Source organism: Rhizopus delemar, genomic scaffold (assembly GCF_000149305.1).
Source record: "Rhizopus delemar RA 99-880 supercont3.16 genomic scaffold, whole genome shotgun sequence".
Lineage (NCBI taxonomy): Eukaryota > Fungi > Mucoromycota > Mucoromycetes > Mucorales > Rhizopodaceae > Rhizopus > Rhizopus delemar.
This window is the reverse complement of record NW_027137842.1, coordinates 244431-261299: the sequence shown is the minus strand read 5'-3', so window position 1 is coordinate 261299 and position 16869 is coordinate 244431. Positions and strand designations below refer to the sequence as shown.

Sequence of the window (16869 nt, the reverse complement as noted above, 5' to 3'; positions counted from 1 at the left end):
AATACGTTTTTTTTTTTTTCACCAATTCTGTATCTTGGTCCAAAATTCGTCTTTTAGAATATCTTTATGTTCCTTTACTATCACTTTGCCTTCTTGTCTAGTTAAATAATGGATCGTATCGATTCCTGTTTCTAATAAATAATTTGGTAATTTTTCATAAAATAACCCCACATCATTAGGTCCATGACAATCATCAGACAAAGTGAATTTTCCTCCTTTCTCCTTGATGATTTGAATAATGTTTCTTTGAGGATACGCGTCTTTCAAGCCTTTTTTCCAGGATCTCGAATTGATTTCAAACAGACCACCATAGCCAATAATATAATCCACATTACGAACTATACGCTGCCAAACTTGAGATTCAAGTAAAACCTGATCGGCCACAGATTGATCTGCGAATATCCTGATGAGATCAAAATGGCCTACGACCTCTGGTTGAATGGCCTGCAGCATTTCCCACTGCTCGTCGAAATATTGTACAAACAAGGTTTGCAAACTATCCTTGGCTCCAGCCAAGGCTGTTTGGTAGAGTTCAGGTGAAAAGTCAATGGGCACAGAATTGACATGGTGAAGAGAACCGACGACATAGTCTGCTTCACTTCTCAATTGCTGAATGTGATTTGCATAGTCTTGGTTTATGAATTCTATTTCTGTGCCTACCAAGAGTGATATGCTTCCTTTGTATGCTTCTTTTAATCTTTCAGCCTCTAAGCGAAAATCGCGAAAGGTTTCTGTCAAAGTGGTAGGTGTACATTCTGCCTATATATTTGAATTGTTTAACAGTGAGCTTTGTCTATTATCTTTTGTTGTAAACCTCAATTTCTTCAGGGTAAAGCTCTGAATCTGCATAGCGAGGCATATGTTCAGACAGGCCATAAACGTGAAACCCTTTTCTGATCGCTTCCTTTACAACGTCTTCCAAAAGTCCATGTCCATGTTTACAAAACTGGCCTGAATGACTGTGGAATGAATAAGGCATGCTTTTGATAAAAAAAGAAGTAAAGATGATCAGTGAAAGCTTAAGCCCCTTGAATTTGAAGTCATAAAAATATAAAGTCCGTGTAATACGAGCCGGACTGAATACAATGGTAGACATGCAGGCATTGGTATCATGGCAGGAGAGCAACCATCATGCTGTTTTCTCTGTTCCTCTAACTACAGAAATTGAAATCATGATTTTATGCGTATTTTTAATATTATAAGAGTACAATTCTTTTATTTTAATAAACGTCTGAGAATAAAAGCTAAAGACTTCCAAACCATGTTCTTCTTATCTCCGTTTTGCTCAACTTTGACATTTCTCGAGAATTTTTTTTTTTTTTCCTTTTCGTCTACTACAGTACTCACTGACGATGTTTAGGAATGGTATTAGATAAAGAATGGGACTATTCTTTTAGATCTTGCAGAGAAAATGGAATCTTATATATTTTCTATAGCCCGTTTTATAAAACTATCAGTTCGATATTCATCCACCTTAACCAACCAAAAAGTTTGGGTTGTCACTGACGGAGGTATTGAAAATACCTTACAGGCCATGGCCTTGGGTAAACGATTGGCTGGATCCAACCAACTTTCTGAAAACTTGAAATTAAAGACAATCGTGTCTAGCAAAAGTAAAAAGAAAGGTTACTGGCTTACACGGAATTGCACTAAATGATTGAATATAGAACTTCAAATGTTTCCAACAATTATTCAAAAGTATATTGTTGATTATAATAAAAACACCGGTAAACCAAAATCAACAAAATAAAAGATCAAAACTAAAGTAAAGCTTAGAAACAGATATAAACAAAATACCATGGTATCTGTCTTATTCAAATGATTCAAAAGAAAAAGAGGATTCATATCCAGATTATATTATAGCAAGTGGACAAAACACAGTGTCTGCTTGCCTTCATCTATCAAAAGTAGCTAAAAACTCATTTTCAGGTATATAAAAAAAAGACAATAAATAATTCAGTGGGAGAGGAAAGACAAGATGTTTATATTCAGTGTAGTTTATGTTGGTTATCCAAATATACCTTTTATCAACTTCAATCAAGTCATTTTACCAAAATATGAAGCAAATGCAAAAATGGGTAAAACACACAAATACAAAATGATTGCAATAGTAAAGAAAATACTCAATTTTTGATAGCCGCACTTGGTCCACTGGCTAAACAAAAGAATGGCATCATTACACCTGCACCACTATTAGATGTCACACCCAATGTAACTGACCATCAAAAAGGCTATTCTGCGGTTATTGTGGGTGGTCATTCAAGGGATTGTAAATGGTATTCAGAAGATGCGTTATTATTAGCAGATAATGTTAAGGTGAATAGAGATTAAGCTTATGAAGATTTGTAATAACGCTTTATATAGCGCATGGTTCAAAGATTTGGAGATGAAGTGACGATTGTGTTTACAGATAGAACTCCAGATTTGGTAATTATTAAGGAATATACTTCTTTTGTAGTATGTTAACACCTTTTTAAAAAAAAAAAGGTAAAGGAAAAGATGTCAAAACGACTTGAAGGACAAGAATCAATCAAGATATGGGACTCAACCAAAGAACAAAAAACAGCAGAGAAGATAAAGAATTATGAAGATATTATTATTCATTCACAACGAGTCATCTTGACTGCTGATTTAGACTATGCTACTGCACATGCTATATCAAAAAAGTAATAAGAATCATAATAACATTATACGTGCATCATACTGAATTTGATATAGTAAACCTGTTTACCTTGCGTTTGGAGCTTACTGTAGATCTTATCTTTTACATTTTTATCGATGGGTGATTGATAATCGCTTAGCTAGAAAACTAAGAATAGATAAAAGCAACTACAAAACAGTAAACAAAGTACAAGACAACTATAGTTACTTGGGTCATCATGCACCTTGGGGAAATGCAGCACAAGTGTTTCAAATAGAAAATACAATGTCATTTGTTGAAAATGAGATTATTTCGATAAGACAAGAATTAATAACGGGTAAAAGAAGAAGACAATAAACAAAATGCATGATGGATAAAAGGCTACTCATCTAATTTTATCTTCCGCTAAAATATATCTTGTCGGCTCTATTTTTCCTTTTTTGCTCTTTTTTCCTTTCTATCTTTATATTTTTCATGACAACCGTTATTTCCTCTGGTGCCGAACTTATTGCCAATTGTCTAAAGACACAAGGAGTAGAAGTCGTATTTGGTATTGTTGGCATACCTGTTGTTGAGGTAGCAGAGGCTTGTGTTGCAGCCGGTATACGCTTTATTGGTTTTCGTAATGAGCAATCTGCAGCATATGCTGCCTCTGTCTATGGCTATTTAAGTGGTAGACCTGGCGTTTGCTTAAGTGTGGGTGGTCCAGGCGTGGTTCATGCCCTTGCTGGTCTACTCAATTCAAAGATCAATTGTTGGCCTATGGTTTTACTCTCTGGTTCGTCTGAAACAGATCAAGTCGAACGAGGTGCTTTTCAAGAACTTGATCAAGTGGAAGCATGTAAACCATATTGCAAATACGCTGCTAGACCCACATCGCTTGAGCAGTTGCCCTTTATCGTCGAAAAGGCCTTTAGAACGGCTTTATATGGACGACCTGGTGCTGCCTACGTTGATTTGCCTGCTGATTTTATTCAATACCCGATTCGTAATAAGCAAGTGATGGAAGATATTCAAGTTCCCAAAGTGCCTAATGCTCCAAAAGCAATGGCTGATTTAGACGATTTAAATAAGGCAGTGGCTTTATTGAAGAACGCAAGACATCCTCTTATTGTGGTTGGTAAAGGGTAAGCTCTATTCACATGTATATTTGGAATTTCTAACAGACTTGTTTAAATTAGTGCTTCTTATGCCAGAGCAGAGAAAGAGGTGCTTGGTTTAATCGAGAAAACAAAATGCCCCTTTTTACCAACTCCTATGGGCAAAGGTGTCGTGTCTGATTCTCATCCTTTATGTGTCTCAGCCGCTCGATCAAAAGCACTCAAAGAAGCAGATGTGGTTCTCTTGATAGGTGCTCGTTTAAATTGGATATTACATTATGGCCACACACCTCGATGGAATGCTCACGTTCGTTTTATACAAATCGATATATCACCTGAAGAAATCGGAAATAACAGAAATGACACTTTGCCCTTATTAGGTGACATCCAATTGGTTGTCAAACAACTCACACAATCCATTGATTCATTAAGTAAGAAGAATGATTCTTATGTCTCTGGTTTACTCGAAAAAGCCAAACAAAATGTAGAGAAAACAAGACTTTCAGGAGAACAAGGGTCGGATAAAGATATTCTTAGTTACCAGTCTGCTTTTGGAGTTATCAAACACCTTTTGCCCAAGGAAGATGTGGTCTATATCAGTGAAGGTGCGAACACGATGGACATTGGGCGATCCTTTTTCGATGTTCATCAACCCAGACATCGCATTGATGCAGGAACGGGGGCCACCATGGGAGTAGGCATGGGTTATGCGATCGCTGCCCAATCTTATTATGGACCTCCTAAACGAGTAGTGTCGATTGTGGGTGACTCGGCCTTTGGATTCTCTGCTATGGAATTAGAAACTGCAATTCGATCTAAATTACCCTTGTTAATTATTGTCATTAATAACAACGGCATTTATCACGGCTTAGATGATTCTGAATACAATGCTTCACTGAATAATGGTACTCTGCCTACAACTGCCTTATTGCCTGAAACAAGATATGAAATGATTTCACAGGCTTGTGGTGGTAAAGGATGGTTAGTCAAGGATAAGGTTGAATTAAGAAAGGCTTTGAAGGAAGCATTGGACTCAAAGGATCAAACATGTGTAATTAATGTACTTATTGCTCCTGGTGGAAGAAAGAAATTGGCCTTTGCATGGCAACAAAAGACTGAAAAAGCAAAATTATAAATAAATGTTTTTTGTGTTACAAATTACTAAAAGCGGAGTCTGCTCTTAACATGTCAATTTTTTTTTTCTTTATTATTAATATTTTTTTTTTGGTTGATTGCAAATGACAGATCAAGAGCATGACAAAGATATTTGGGCAGAAAGTGGTGAAGAAGACAATGTTTATGAAAGAAAATTAGCAGAAAGAGAATGGGATCGTCTACAAGAAGATCACGGCAACGTAAGTCAAGAAACAAGAAGAGTTATCTAGGAACAATGTGCTTATTTGCAAGAAAAAAAAAAGACAGGGTATAAAATAGGAATAGTTGAAGGAAAAGAAGTCAATATGCAAAAAGGATTCGATGAAGGATACAAGGATGGTTTGTCTATAGGAAAAGCTGTGGGTAAGCTCCGTGGTGTTGTAGGGTAAACCAAAGAAATGGATTGTTTGATTTTTGTAATAATTTGCTATGTGTAGTACTCGCATTGTCTTTTATGAGCAATTATTAAAGAATGAAGAAGCAGCCAATGAATTGAGGGCTCTGTTCAATGAAATTGACAATGTTGAAGTCAACCATATTTATAGTGTGGATTATTTTAGAAAAGATGGACCCAAAGATAAAGAAAACTATATTTCTCCCAAAGACTTTGTAAATAACCTAGAAGAAAAGGTCAATACCCAATTGCAGGCTATAACTAAAAAATATAGCAAACAATATTAGAAAAGAAGTTTTTGTTTACTGTGGCTATGCTTATTTAATACAGCTAGTAATAAACTATCTTTAACATAATTTACAGTTTGTTTTTTATCTTTATGAGATCATAAATGAACTATCCTCAAAAGACTATGGTGATGCCTTGTTCGGAGTTACAAAATGACCCTCGAAAGCCTGTTTACCATGAATTAACATTTTTTTTAATAGTTTTTTATGTTTTTCAGGTTACTTGCGCGATCTGCAACCACAACAGCTACTTTCAGATCGCGTCTTTCACCGCTCGATCTACCAGTTAAGCAAAGAATATCAACCAAAGTCATTGACGATGTCCGGGGAATTATGAGAAAAGTACCCCAACCTGTCGTTGTTGTCACAACGTCCAAACCAGAGGACCCAAACTATCGACGAGGCATCACTGTGGCCTCATTCACCTCTGTCTGTTTGAACCCAGAACCACTAGTCTCATTTTGTGTGCGTGTACCTTCACGTGCATCACAGCTACTTCATTCATCAGGAAGCATGGTTGTCAACATGTTGAGCCATGAGCAAGTACAGCAGTCCACTGCTTTTTCCTCACCAGACGCAGACCAATTCAAGGACGTTCCTTTTTTTGATGACCCCATTACTGGTCTACCGGTGCTGATGGGTACTGTAGGTGCTATGCATTGCGAGGTATTTAAAGTGGTTCAGTTGGGAGACCATGAAATGTGGATTATCAAGGTATTAAAAGTGGAAGAAGGTGTAGGCGGTGAACATGGTTTGAGGGAAGAGTCCAAACCACTGCTTTATTATGATAGAGGGTATCGAAGTGTGGGTGACCAAGTATTCATGAAGGCGTTTACAGAGAATGATGGGACCCTGAATACAACCAAGTGGACACACAGAGCACATCTAAGAATGGCGTGGAATTACATTCGCGAACTCGGACCTGATGCTGCTGGACCAGTGATCAAGCAAACCATCCAAAGTCATTTTAAAAAGGACACCAGAAAGAGCCAAGCCTATAATGAAACCATTACGTCCTTTTATATCGCCCTGGTATCTGCTGCAGTCAGATCATTTAAAGATTATGAAAACGATTTCTTTGCGCTCGTAGAAAGATATCCAGAGTTACTGGATCCCAAGACGATTGAAACTTATTATTCTTCGGAGCGATTGCGTACAGAAAAAGCCAAGCATGAATTTGTAGAGCCTGATCTTAGACCCTTGCCAAAGAAACTTTAAAAGCTGATACCCCCATTTTGTATGTTTTGATAGAAGATCAAGGGGGTGTATGACTAGATTGATATGTACATAAATTCTTGTATCATCATAATACTTGTATTCCTTGGCACTATTAACATTAATTAGAATAAAGTTACATTAATTTTATCTTATTTTACTTTCCACTACAAGTATCATTTCGAAAGGAGATAATAAAATAGATTAAAATAAGTTCACTTTTTTTTTTAGTTACCAGAAACCTGGCGCCTGTTGCTTTTAATAGATTCAAGGATGGCCTGAGAGATTGATAAAATCACCTTATGCATTTTCAAGTGACGTGACATAAGGTGGAGTATGAAAATAATATCCACAATTTCTTTTTTTTTTTTTTTCAACTGAAAGGCAAACAGGGCTAAAAATGAACAATCCACCTAATCAAGAAGCACACAAATATGTACAATCCAATGTTATGCACAACAACAGGCAACTTCAATATATTCGCTCGTGTTTCTCAGCAATAGCGGGCTCAGCAGCAGGCATCTTGGGGCTTACAAATTTACACGGTTTTCTTTTCTTTGGATTAAGTTGGATCATCTTGTGCTTATTATTATTAACAAGAGCAACAAAAGAACAATTTGTTCACGGATACAAAGACATATTTATTGACGGAGCAGTGGGCGGATTATTATCTTATACCCTATTTCACACTTTATTATATGGACTCGTGCACTTGTACCAATAAAAATGTGGTCCAACTTTTTTAATACAAAGAGGGCTTCAGCTATTTATAAAGTAAAACCCTTTCTTTTTCTTTCTTTCTTTTTCTTTTAATTACTTATACATGCCTTCTATTCCTATCAATCATAATCTTTCATTATTACAACACATGCATAAAGAGCAAAAAACATTAATACATTTGCTAATACAGAAATCAGTGGTAATGATAGACTCCCTTTGGACACCAAAAAGTCACTGCAAGATCATATCTACTTACGGTTATGTGTATGAAATATTGAGAAGATCAAAAGCAACCCTTTTGGTTTTTCAATTAGCACTCTATTACATATCATCTCATCAACGCACCATACAGCAACGCAAAATCACTGATAGAAACCCATATATCCACTGCGGCAGAAGGATGTTTTTAGCAGCATTCATAGTAGCATATAAATACTTGAACGACAAATCATATAAAAACAAGTCTTGGGCAGAGATGGCAAAGCTGAATGTGAATGAAGTGAATGAGATTGAAAGAGTATTTTTACAATTAATGGATTACAAGCTTCATGTGAGTGAGTCAGCTTTCAAAAAGTGGATTCAAGTGCTCTATGGACAGCATGGAACCTGTTGTCTTCCTGCTTTAGTAGCAGGTTCAAAAAGAAAACGTACTGCACCTATTTCGGGTGACAATCATCTCTCTCATATAATAAAACGACTGCGTCCTGTGTAGTTATTACCATCGTCTTGTTAGATGTTTTCAATAAATACCTAAAGTTTGTTTTGTTGCTGTTGATACTCGCTATTCATTGAACCCTGAAGAAGTAGACCCTGTTATTATGTAATCGTACCATAATTTACTGGTTTTTTCCGAGATTTCCCAGAACCTAATAGCAACAAGCTTTTTTCTTGTTTGAAGTCAATGTTATGTAAAGTTGCCAACTTTTTACAAGATTTGAAGGAGTAACAGCAAATAGTTGCTTTTTTCGTATGGATAGAACTAATATTTTTCAATAAAGAGCAAATGCTAGTTAATCCTATCAAATAGTAAAAATATATGATTTTAAATGGAAAAATTTACTTTTTTTTTTTTTTTTTTTTTTTCTATTTTATGAAATTTATTTACTTTTTAAATGTGTAACGTTCGCGAACAGACCACAGAGGGATTGACTAAAACGAGGATTCCTTTATCTTTTAACCATCAAGTTTTCCCACACTTGCAATACACTAACCTGAGTCACAAATGAAGCCCATCTATAGATAAATAGCTTGTTTCATCACTTCTTTCTTCTTCTTTTTATCTTTATTACTATTCATAAGATGTGTCACTATCCAAAAACCACAAACCCAAAAGATGGCGCAGAAATACAAAATCTGATTTATACCAACACAGATTATTTCTCTCTGTTTTCAGAATGTGGAACATATGGTCCTGATAAGTTTTTTTCTAATTCACCTACACTTGAATCCTATTCAACAGATACAACTTCTTCTTCACCTATTTTACCAAATGAAGATCATTTCTACAAGTCAAATGAAATCAATGTGATGGTATGTTTTGATACATTTTATTTTTGAGCATTGAATAGTGCATTAATCTTTTTGTTACTCACAGGAAAATGAATTATCGTAAGTTTCCTTTTTTTATCTCAGATATCTATTACTAAATCTGCATATAATAGATTGTTTGACGAAAATATTACGGATAGGTACGCCACAATAAAAGAGGGAAAAAGCGAATTACTAATATTTTTCTAGTAATCTGTTTCAAATTCGAGTGCTCGGTGTATCCAAAGAAGGGGCCAAGTCGCGTGTCGAAACTCAGATAAAATTATGCATTCAATTATTAACAAAGCAAGCAGAAAAAGTCACTCAGTGGTCCTTTGTGAGGATCAGTAAAAATATGCTTGTCAAGTCAAAGATACGTAAAGCAGAGCAAAAGCCACGTCAGGGCTCACTTTCGAGTATGGTTGAATTTTCGGATGAATCAAAGATATTAAATCTAGAAGCAAAAGTGGTACGCAGTGATACCAACCAACTAATTCGGATGTGTGAAGGATGTGTACGACGAGAAGTAAGTTAAAAAAAAAAAAAAAAAAAAAAAAAAAAAAAAAAACTAAGAATAGCATGATTCATATTTAAATTAGAGAAAAAGGGCCGAAAGAATTAAAGATGGGAAATCGAAAGCTGTAGAGCAAGATATTGAAAAAGAAAAAGAGAGGATTCTGTTATTTAATTCTGATTCTTTAATTAACTTTGCTACTGGAGAGATTATTTTGCCTTCTAGAATTACATGCTATTGCCGTCATCATAACGAGAAAGTTGGCTTCAGGTATACAAGATAATAATGTACATGAAAGAATATTAAACCTATTTTATTCAGAATTTGCTTTGCTTTAAAAGATGATAAAGACAAAACGGTTGCCACTGGTATTTCACCTCCGATCTTGATTACAGACGACCACAAAAATCCAAAAAATAAAATAAACTATTCTAACGGGAAAAAACGCTCAAGAGAATCAGATGATACCATCCCTACAATCCCTAATAAAAGGCATTCCATTTCAATTCCCAATGATTCCTATCTTAACCAACTTACACCACTTCAAACTCCCCCAACTACAGAAAAACAGGAAGACCACATAAACATACCTCACTGGGATCCTATTTTTAGTGATGCTTTGCCCACGCCTCCCGCATTATCTGACACTGCTGAGCACCTGCCATCCAATCATCTTCATGACCATTCACCACTTCTATTTACTTCTCTTTCTCAAACCCGACCTCCTCCTCGATTGGATCGTATCGTGCCTGCTCAAGGGCCTACTTATGGTGGAACGGAAGTAACACTTTTAGGTTCTGGTTTCTATCAAGGTTTGACTTGCCTCTTTGGTGATCGCTCAGCTACAATAACAACCGTGTACCCAAACTCGATGGTCTGTCTACTACCCCCTGCTACCCATGCTGGTCCTGTGGTAGTTTCCTTTAAGGAATATTCGCTTGTACTTGAAGGTCAAGATATTGTCATATTTACTTACTATGATGCAAGTGATCAAGCCTTATTAGAACTTGCACTGCAATTGATTGGGCTGAAAATGACTGGAAAATTACAAAATGCGAAACATATTGCCATGGAAATCGTGGGTGGAGATTTCTGTCATCAGCAACAAAAGCAGCAAAAGCAGCAGCAGCAGCAACAGATGATTCATGACGTCTTGAAGACAAATCCATTAGACTTTCAAACTTTATCACAAACAAACGAAAATAAACACAACTTGCTACATTTGGCTACCTTAGTTGGCAACAAAGAACTTGTGGATACACTTTTAAGTTCTGTTACTGAAACACAAGATAGGCTCCAATTCTTAAATGCCCAAGATAGGAATGGTATGACCCCTCTTCACTTTGCCTGTCAATTAAATTCGGTAGAAATCGTCCAATCCTTGCTGCTGGCCGGCACTAACCCAAGCATTCAATCAACACTTGGTTATCTCGCTGCTTCTCTGACTGATAATAACCAAATCAAGGATGTGATTGATCTTTATATTCCAAGAAGACCATTGTCAAGAAGATCTAGTGTAAAAAGTCATCTTACACATCGGTTTCATAGTTTAAGTAGCACAAGCCATAGTATTGATACCAAACAACACATCAGCCCTTCAAAGGAAATAGATGGCTTAGGCTTTGTTGAACTCAAACATGATCATCGATTATACCTTTTTTGGCTACCAGTCATGATAGGTAAATAAAATATGATTTGTTTATATCTTTACTTACCCCACTCCTTTTTTCCAAAGTTGCTATCGGCTTATTTTATTTTCAATATAACGGATATCCAGAAATATTTCTGAAACAAAACACTCTTTTCATCCATGCATAAACACATTCAATAACTGATACCTTCTTCATATCCTCACTTCCCTTTCTTATTTATGAACTATGATTAAAAACATTTCTCTTTTTTTTTTTTTTTCCTTTTGACCCACGGGCAACATCATCGTGTAACAAACATTCTATATTTCTCGGTTAATATATTCCTTTGATAACAAAAAAGAATAAAGAATTGCGGAATAAAAACAATGGAGCGAGAACATTCCGATACACAAATTCATTCATACGTAATTAATGTATATAAAGGCGACACATAATAAGACTAGTGAAACAAATAACAAAAAAGATGGACTAAAAGTTCTGTGCAAACAAAAGAAATTTTCCTATTGCAAAGCTTTTTTCCAGCCGGCAAAAAGTAGTTTTTGTTCAGATACAAAGCAAAATATTAAAAGACAAAAATGATTTGGTGAGCCAATTTATATAGCGTGTGTCTTGATGAATTTGTTTGCCATAGAATAACGATTTATCAACATTTGTACTGTTTGCTCTTTTGAATTCGACTCGTTTATTATCCTTTCATCCAAACGATAAGCGAAACAGGGTTCTACAAACGTGACTCAGAGATCTCGTCATATTAAAAGAGAAAACGTTTCAGCTTTTAAGTCATGTAAGATGTAAACATTGACAATAGCGATGGCTGTATGAATCCCAGCTCGATTCCTGTGATTACCATCATCCTTGAGAATGTTACCTGAACTAAATACGATGATTAATTGTCTATCATAACCACATGCAACTTAGTCTGAAAGATCCCATTAGTAATATTAAAAAATCAACCACATGCAACAAAGACGACTTTATCTGCAAGTAGACGTTCTTGATTGAGTTGCCAAGGTTTATGTTTTTACTAGCTGCTGCTTTGTATTTATTTTGAATAACGTGATAGCTAGAACTTGATAACATTTGAGATTCTTGTTGATTTGCAATTAATTTTTAGCAACTTAAATCATATCTTTATCCTTTTCATGTATAATTGGAAACACTAAACTTTTCCTGAGGTCAAAGCAATGTAAGGTGCAAAATACTGAAAGGATCTACTTGCTGATAAAGCAATATTCAAATATTTAGGATTGCTTTTACTTTCTGATTTATTTATCCTTCTTTCAAAGTGCTACTTTCTAAAACTTCAAAGGGTGTTTAAATATAATCTACTTTGCTCATAATCTTGATTCTATACCAACTGGCCTTTTTTTTTTTTTTTTTTTTTTTTTTTTTTTTGACAAAGTTAAATAAAGCTAAGCGGATAAATGCAATCAATAAATGATATGTTTAATGGTTACTTTCCCCTAAAGAATTGAATCAGTGAACAATCTAGGAACTAAAGTTTGTTATTGACTAAAGAAGATTGAAATCAGACTACAATCATTACTTTTCCTAGTTATACAGTTTTGCTTACTCCTCACTCTCTGCTATTACAGTATGAAACAACTACATAAATAGCGAGAAATATTCACTGAAAAGTATCCTCTTTTACCTCGTTTAAATAAAACTTTGCAATTAGCAATCGTCGCTTCATTCTCTGCTTGGAAAGAATAGATTGTTCTTGTTAGTCACGAAAAGGATTAAAAAATCATGACAAATATTTGTTAATGAAGTTCAAAGGCCTGAAGAGTTTAGCCCAGATTGTATTACTTTAAATAGTTGTTGTTACAAAAACCTATGAAGCCAACCATTTAATGTCATCGCGGTTGGGGCCATGAAATAGAGCTTTAATCAAAATGGGAGAGGGCCCATCGTCTGTGAGAATGGTATTCAAAAGCCATTTCTTACAAGCAATGTTATCTACTATTCACAAGTGACCATGCTGTATTTTTTTCGTTCATTACTTTTAGTTGCCACTTGAAAAGGAAAAAAAAGAAAGAACACGACTTGTAGCTGATATTGCATTAATTAATTTTATTGGATATGTTCTTGATTAAGAATATTTTTGTAGTTTGCCAAATGTATTTACAAGAATTATCTGTTTGTTGGCTTGCGTTCATCCTAGTTATCAGAGTCGAAATATTTGAATATGTTCTATTGTATGTTTATTTCGATATAATGCTGGTATATGTATAAAAAGGATATGCTCTTGGTGGGTACTTTTACAAGAGCTGAAACAACCATAAAATAATCAAGCTTTTTGTATTAGATATAAACACATAATAGAACAGGAATGCATAAAGGTCACATAAGTCCTATCTTCTGATTTTGCATACTATATTTCTTTTTGCTTTTTTTTTTTTTTACTGTCTCTCTCTCTCTCTTTCTTGTCTCTTATGCTTCATATTACAATATGAACCATATCAAAATACTGTTGAATATTACAACATTACGAGCAGAAAGAAATGTAATAACAAGTTTAAAGCTTCAGAAATTTCTGATGATTTGGATTGTCCTCCTTGCAGCCTTACTGCATTCACATATTTATTGGTTTTATTCAATTCTCTACACCGTCTACAGTAACACTTTAGAAAATAACCAAAATATTAAGCCAAGAAAAATAAAGTCGAGAATTGCCCACGTTGTACAGCGTACTGCAGCACAATATATCCAAACAAAAACTTTAATAAAACCAAATAAGGCCGAGAGACAGCTTGTAAATAATACGTCTTGTCCAAATGTAAAAAAATCACACCATCTTATATCTTTTATTCGCTCATTCATATCTCGAATTCAGCAGAAAATACAATTACGACAATTGCCATCAAAAAAGCACGACCAAAACAATACAGACAGACAAACATCCCCGTCCGTCAGAGCAGTGGCCAAATCATATAGTCCAAATGGTGGCAAAAAAAATAGAGCGCGCAGTGTATTTGATTCGCTCTACATTTATTCGAAACAATATATAATAAAGGATAAATAGAGATGCACATAATTTTGTTTTTGTTTATTCATTGAATGTGGGAAATGTTGGATTGAAATTAACGAATACAAAAAAGAAATAGAAAAAAAAAAAGGATTAAGCCATACGAAGAATACCAGCAGACATCAATTTGCGAATATTTGAAGCCACTTGAGGGTTCTTTAAATGTTCCTGAGCTGCTTTAGGATCTTCTTGCATTTGTTGTAAAATCTGTTGCATAACGGGATCAGAAAGGATACGCTACAGTTTAAAGAAAATTAGAAATTGAAAAATATATATATATATTCATACTTGAACTTCAGGATCTTGCGCTGCTCTCTTGAGAATCTCTTCCTGAGATTCATTTCCATTGGCTCCAGGATTCATGGCGCTGTAAGCCTTTGCTAATTGTTGTTGAATTTCACGGCTACATTTTCCGTCTTTATCGTGTTCCTGAGCTAACTTGAGGGTATCAATAGATTCGGTGTATTCTTTCTTGACGAACTGAGCAGCAGCTTTACGTATATAACCACGAACTTGTAGAGAAAACATGTTAAAATCTTAATCAATCTACAGTACAATTACTTACCAAATGTAGGATCAAGCTCAATACATTTGTTAGCATCCTTTTCAGCTTCGTTAATAGCCATCAATTTCAAATAACAAGCGGCACGATTAGAATAGGGTCTAGCATCCTTGTCATTACGTTTGATGGATTCGGTATATCTTTCTACAGCTTCGGGCCTGTAAACAACATTAAATATACCGAAAAAGCTCAAGAAAAAGTACATGTTTCTTACCATTTGCCTTCCTTAAAGAAAGTATTACCTTCCTCTCTTGCCTTATCAGCAAGTTCAGGATTATAGTACGCAGCCTTTTCTTGTTCCTTCTTGAGCTTTTCAGTATCACGAAGCTTTTGAAGTGTTTCAGGAGTACGATGTTCAGTCAATGATTTACCATAATATTTAATAGCATTATCCAAGTCATTTAGTTTAGAGTAAGCATTACCAATTCTTTGAAGAGCTCTATCCAAAGTGATAATTAATTCCGTGATCTCCCTCTCTCTTTTTTTCTCTGTTACCTAGCAATTAATTTATAGTCACATCTCAATTCACGACCGCGTTCAATAGCATCTTCACACACCTTGATACAATCCTCGTATTTTTCTTGTTCAAAAATGACAGCTAAAAAAATTATAATGCATTAATGAAATCATTTTGCCTAAACAGAATCGTATTTTAAAACTTTACCAGCTTTATTTGTCAAGAAAGTAATATTGGTGTTGTCCAATTCATAAGCTTTGTCGTAATGAGCAAGAGCAGTTTCAAAATCACGTTTCTTGTAAGCTTGATTACCGAGTTCTTTCTCGGATAGGGCCAACTGTTTGTTATCTTCAGACATATATGACGTTTTGTGTTAAAAAGAAGGAAAGAGAAAAATCGAAAAGTACCAAGTTTATAAGGAGAGGCCTTTCTGGAACTCTCGATTTGTGACTTTAAATTTCTCTTGATGAGTAAAGGTTCTGACACAAGTACCAGCATCTCTATTAAGACTATAAAATGGCTCCCTCAAGCTCAATTCTCTCCTAAACCGAGTTGACCTTTGATATCATTTTGTCTACAGCTATTATTTTTTTATTCTATTTCAATAATGCAATGTTCCTCCATAAATGGAAAGCTTAATTTGTAATTCACCTTATGCGTGTCATGTTAATATTAGATTTTAACTAGATTCTTCTTTGTTATAAGCATCAAAATGAGACCATGAAATAACCTATGATAGATTTGGTATGCTTGCTTGACTTTATCGGTTAGTTATTCAAAGTTTACTGATGTCTTTTAATTAAAATTCAAGACTTGTTTTCTTGTTCCCAGGAATGCTAAAGTTTTTAACAATCTTCAAAAAATAATCAAGTATGCTGATATCAAGCAATGGATTATTAACCCCAAACACAACATAAAGAAATTTACATGTTTGATAAGTAGGATCACTTGAATCCCATACAACTATAAATGAACATCAGGTATTTATAACGTCTTGTGTTTTACATATGCTTCAATTAGCTTGATACATATTGAATATGTTATCAATTTATATGTCAGTGAAATCACACATTTGTTTTTCTCAATCAATACTGCTAATCTTTTTGGGTTAAAACTTTCTGCGATCATTGCCTTTTTACAAACTTGTTTTTCTTATTTGGGATCAAAAAATCATTGTTTTCAATATTTTCGATATTATGGTCCAGATCATTTTGTTAAGAAAGACCTTTTGCCATCTTACCACAATAAAAAAGCGCATGAAAAGAATCAAGTTGTATGGCGGCTCATAATCTGTGCATATAAGAGAAAAGCAAGAAACACATCAATTACTGCCCATTTAGATACAATAAGTGTGTCATAAGTAGTAGTGAACCTAAAACAGCCTATCAATATTGAATGTAGCATCAAAGCAATCAATCAGCCTGCATGTAATCAGCCAACTTCTTGCTGCACCCATTTTCCAATGATTCATTTGTTGGTTCATCTCTGCTTTTATGTAGTAATGATATGTATGATGTGTGGTCAGCTTTTTTTTTGAGGCACGACTGGAAGCTCTACATCAAAAAAAAAAAATACAACTAATGATCACAGTATCATATTCACACGCATGTCAATGTA

The 16869-nt window shown here is 34.8% G+C and overlaps 7 protein-coding genes across 7 annotated transcripts; 5 read left to right on the top strand and 2 right to left on the bottom strand.

The window, feature by feature from the left end:
* Positions 1-18: 18 nt before the first annotated feature.
* Positions 19-979, bottom strand: RO3G_15381 (uncharacterized protein; the record flags this gene model as incomplete). The annotated part of the gene is made up of 2 exons (XM_067669965.1): positions 19-759; positions 815-979. The coding sequence occupies 2 exons, from the start codon at positions 977-979 to the stop codon at positions 19-21; spliced, it is 906 nt and encodes a 301-aa protein (XP_067526066.1).
* A 373-nt stretch (positions 980-1352) lies between these two features.
* On the top strand, positions 1353-2670 carry RO3G_15380 (uncharacterized protein; the record flags this gene model as incomplete). Its single annotated transcript, XM_067669964.1, has 8 exons — positions 1353-1365; positions 1437-1613; positions 1668-1727; positions 1864-1929; positions 1998-2078; positions 2138-2316; positions 2365-2427; positions 2488-2670. 8 exons carry the CDS (start codon positions 1353-1355, stop codon positions 2668-2670), a joined length of 822 nt encoding a protein of 273 aa, XP_067526065.1.
* A 445-nt stretch (positions 2671-3115) lies between these two features.
* RO3G_15379 (uncharacterized protein) lies at positions 3116-4876 on the top strand (the record flags this gene model as incomplete). The annotated part of the gene is made up of 2 exons (XM_067669963.1): positions 3116-3768; positions 3823-4876. 2 exons carry the CDS (start codon positions 3116-3118, stop codon positions 4874-4876), a joined length of 1707 nt encoding a protein of 568 aa, XP_067526064.1.
* A 325-nt stretch (positions 4877-5201) lies between these two features.
* RO3G_15378 (uncharacterized protein) lies at positions 5202-6795 on the top strand (the record flags this gene model as incomplete). Its single annotated transcript, XM_067669962.1, has 4 exons — positions 5202-5281; positions 5442-5505; positions 5654-5722; positions 5779-6795. 4 exons carry the CDS (start codon positions 5202-5204, stop codon positions 6793-6795), a joined length of 1230 nt encoding a protein of 409 aa, XP_067526063.1.
* Positions 6796-7518: 723 nt separating this feature from the next.
* Positions 7519-8224, top strand: RO3G_15377 (uncharacterized protein; the record flags this gene model as incomplete). Its single annotated transcript, XM_067669961.1, has 2 exons — positions 7519-7566; positions 7703-8224. 2 exons carry the CDS (start codon positions 7519-7521, stop codon positions 8222-8224), a joined length of 570 nt encoding a protein of 189 aa, XP_067526062.1.
* Positions 8225-9663: 1439 nt separating this feature from the next.
* Positions 9664-11240, top strand: RO3G_15376 (uncharacterized protein; the record flags this gene model as incomplete). Its single annotated transcript, XM_067669960.1, has 2 exons — positions 9664-9680; positions 9875-11240. 2 exons carry the CDS (start codon positions 9664-9666, stop codon positions 11238-11240), a joined length of 1383 nt encoding a protein of 460 aa, XP_067526061.1.
* A 3086-nt stretch (positions 11241-14326) lies between these two features.
* RO3G_15375 (uncharacterized protein) lies at positions 14327-15610 on the bottom strand (the record flags this gene model as incomplete). Its single annotated transcript, XM_067669959.1, has 6 exons — positions 14327-14470; positions 14522-14745; positions 14799-14953; positions 15010-15234; positions 15291-15393; positions 15460-15610. 6 exons carry the CDS (start codon positions 15608-15610, stop codon positions 14327-14329), a joined length of 1002 nt encoding a protein of 333 aa, XP_067526060.1.
* Positions 15611-16869: the final 1259 nt, after the last annotated feature.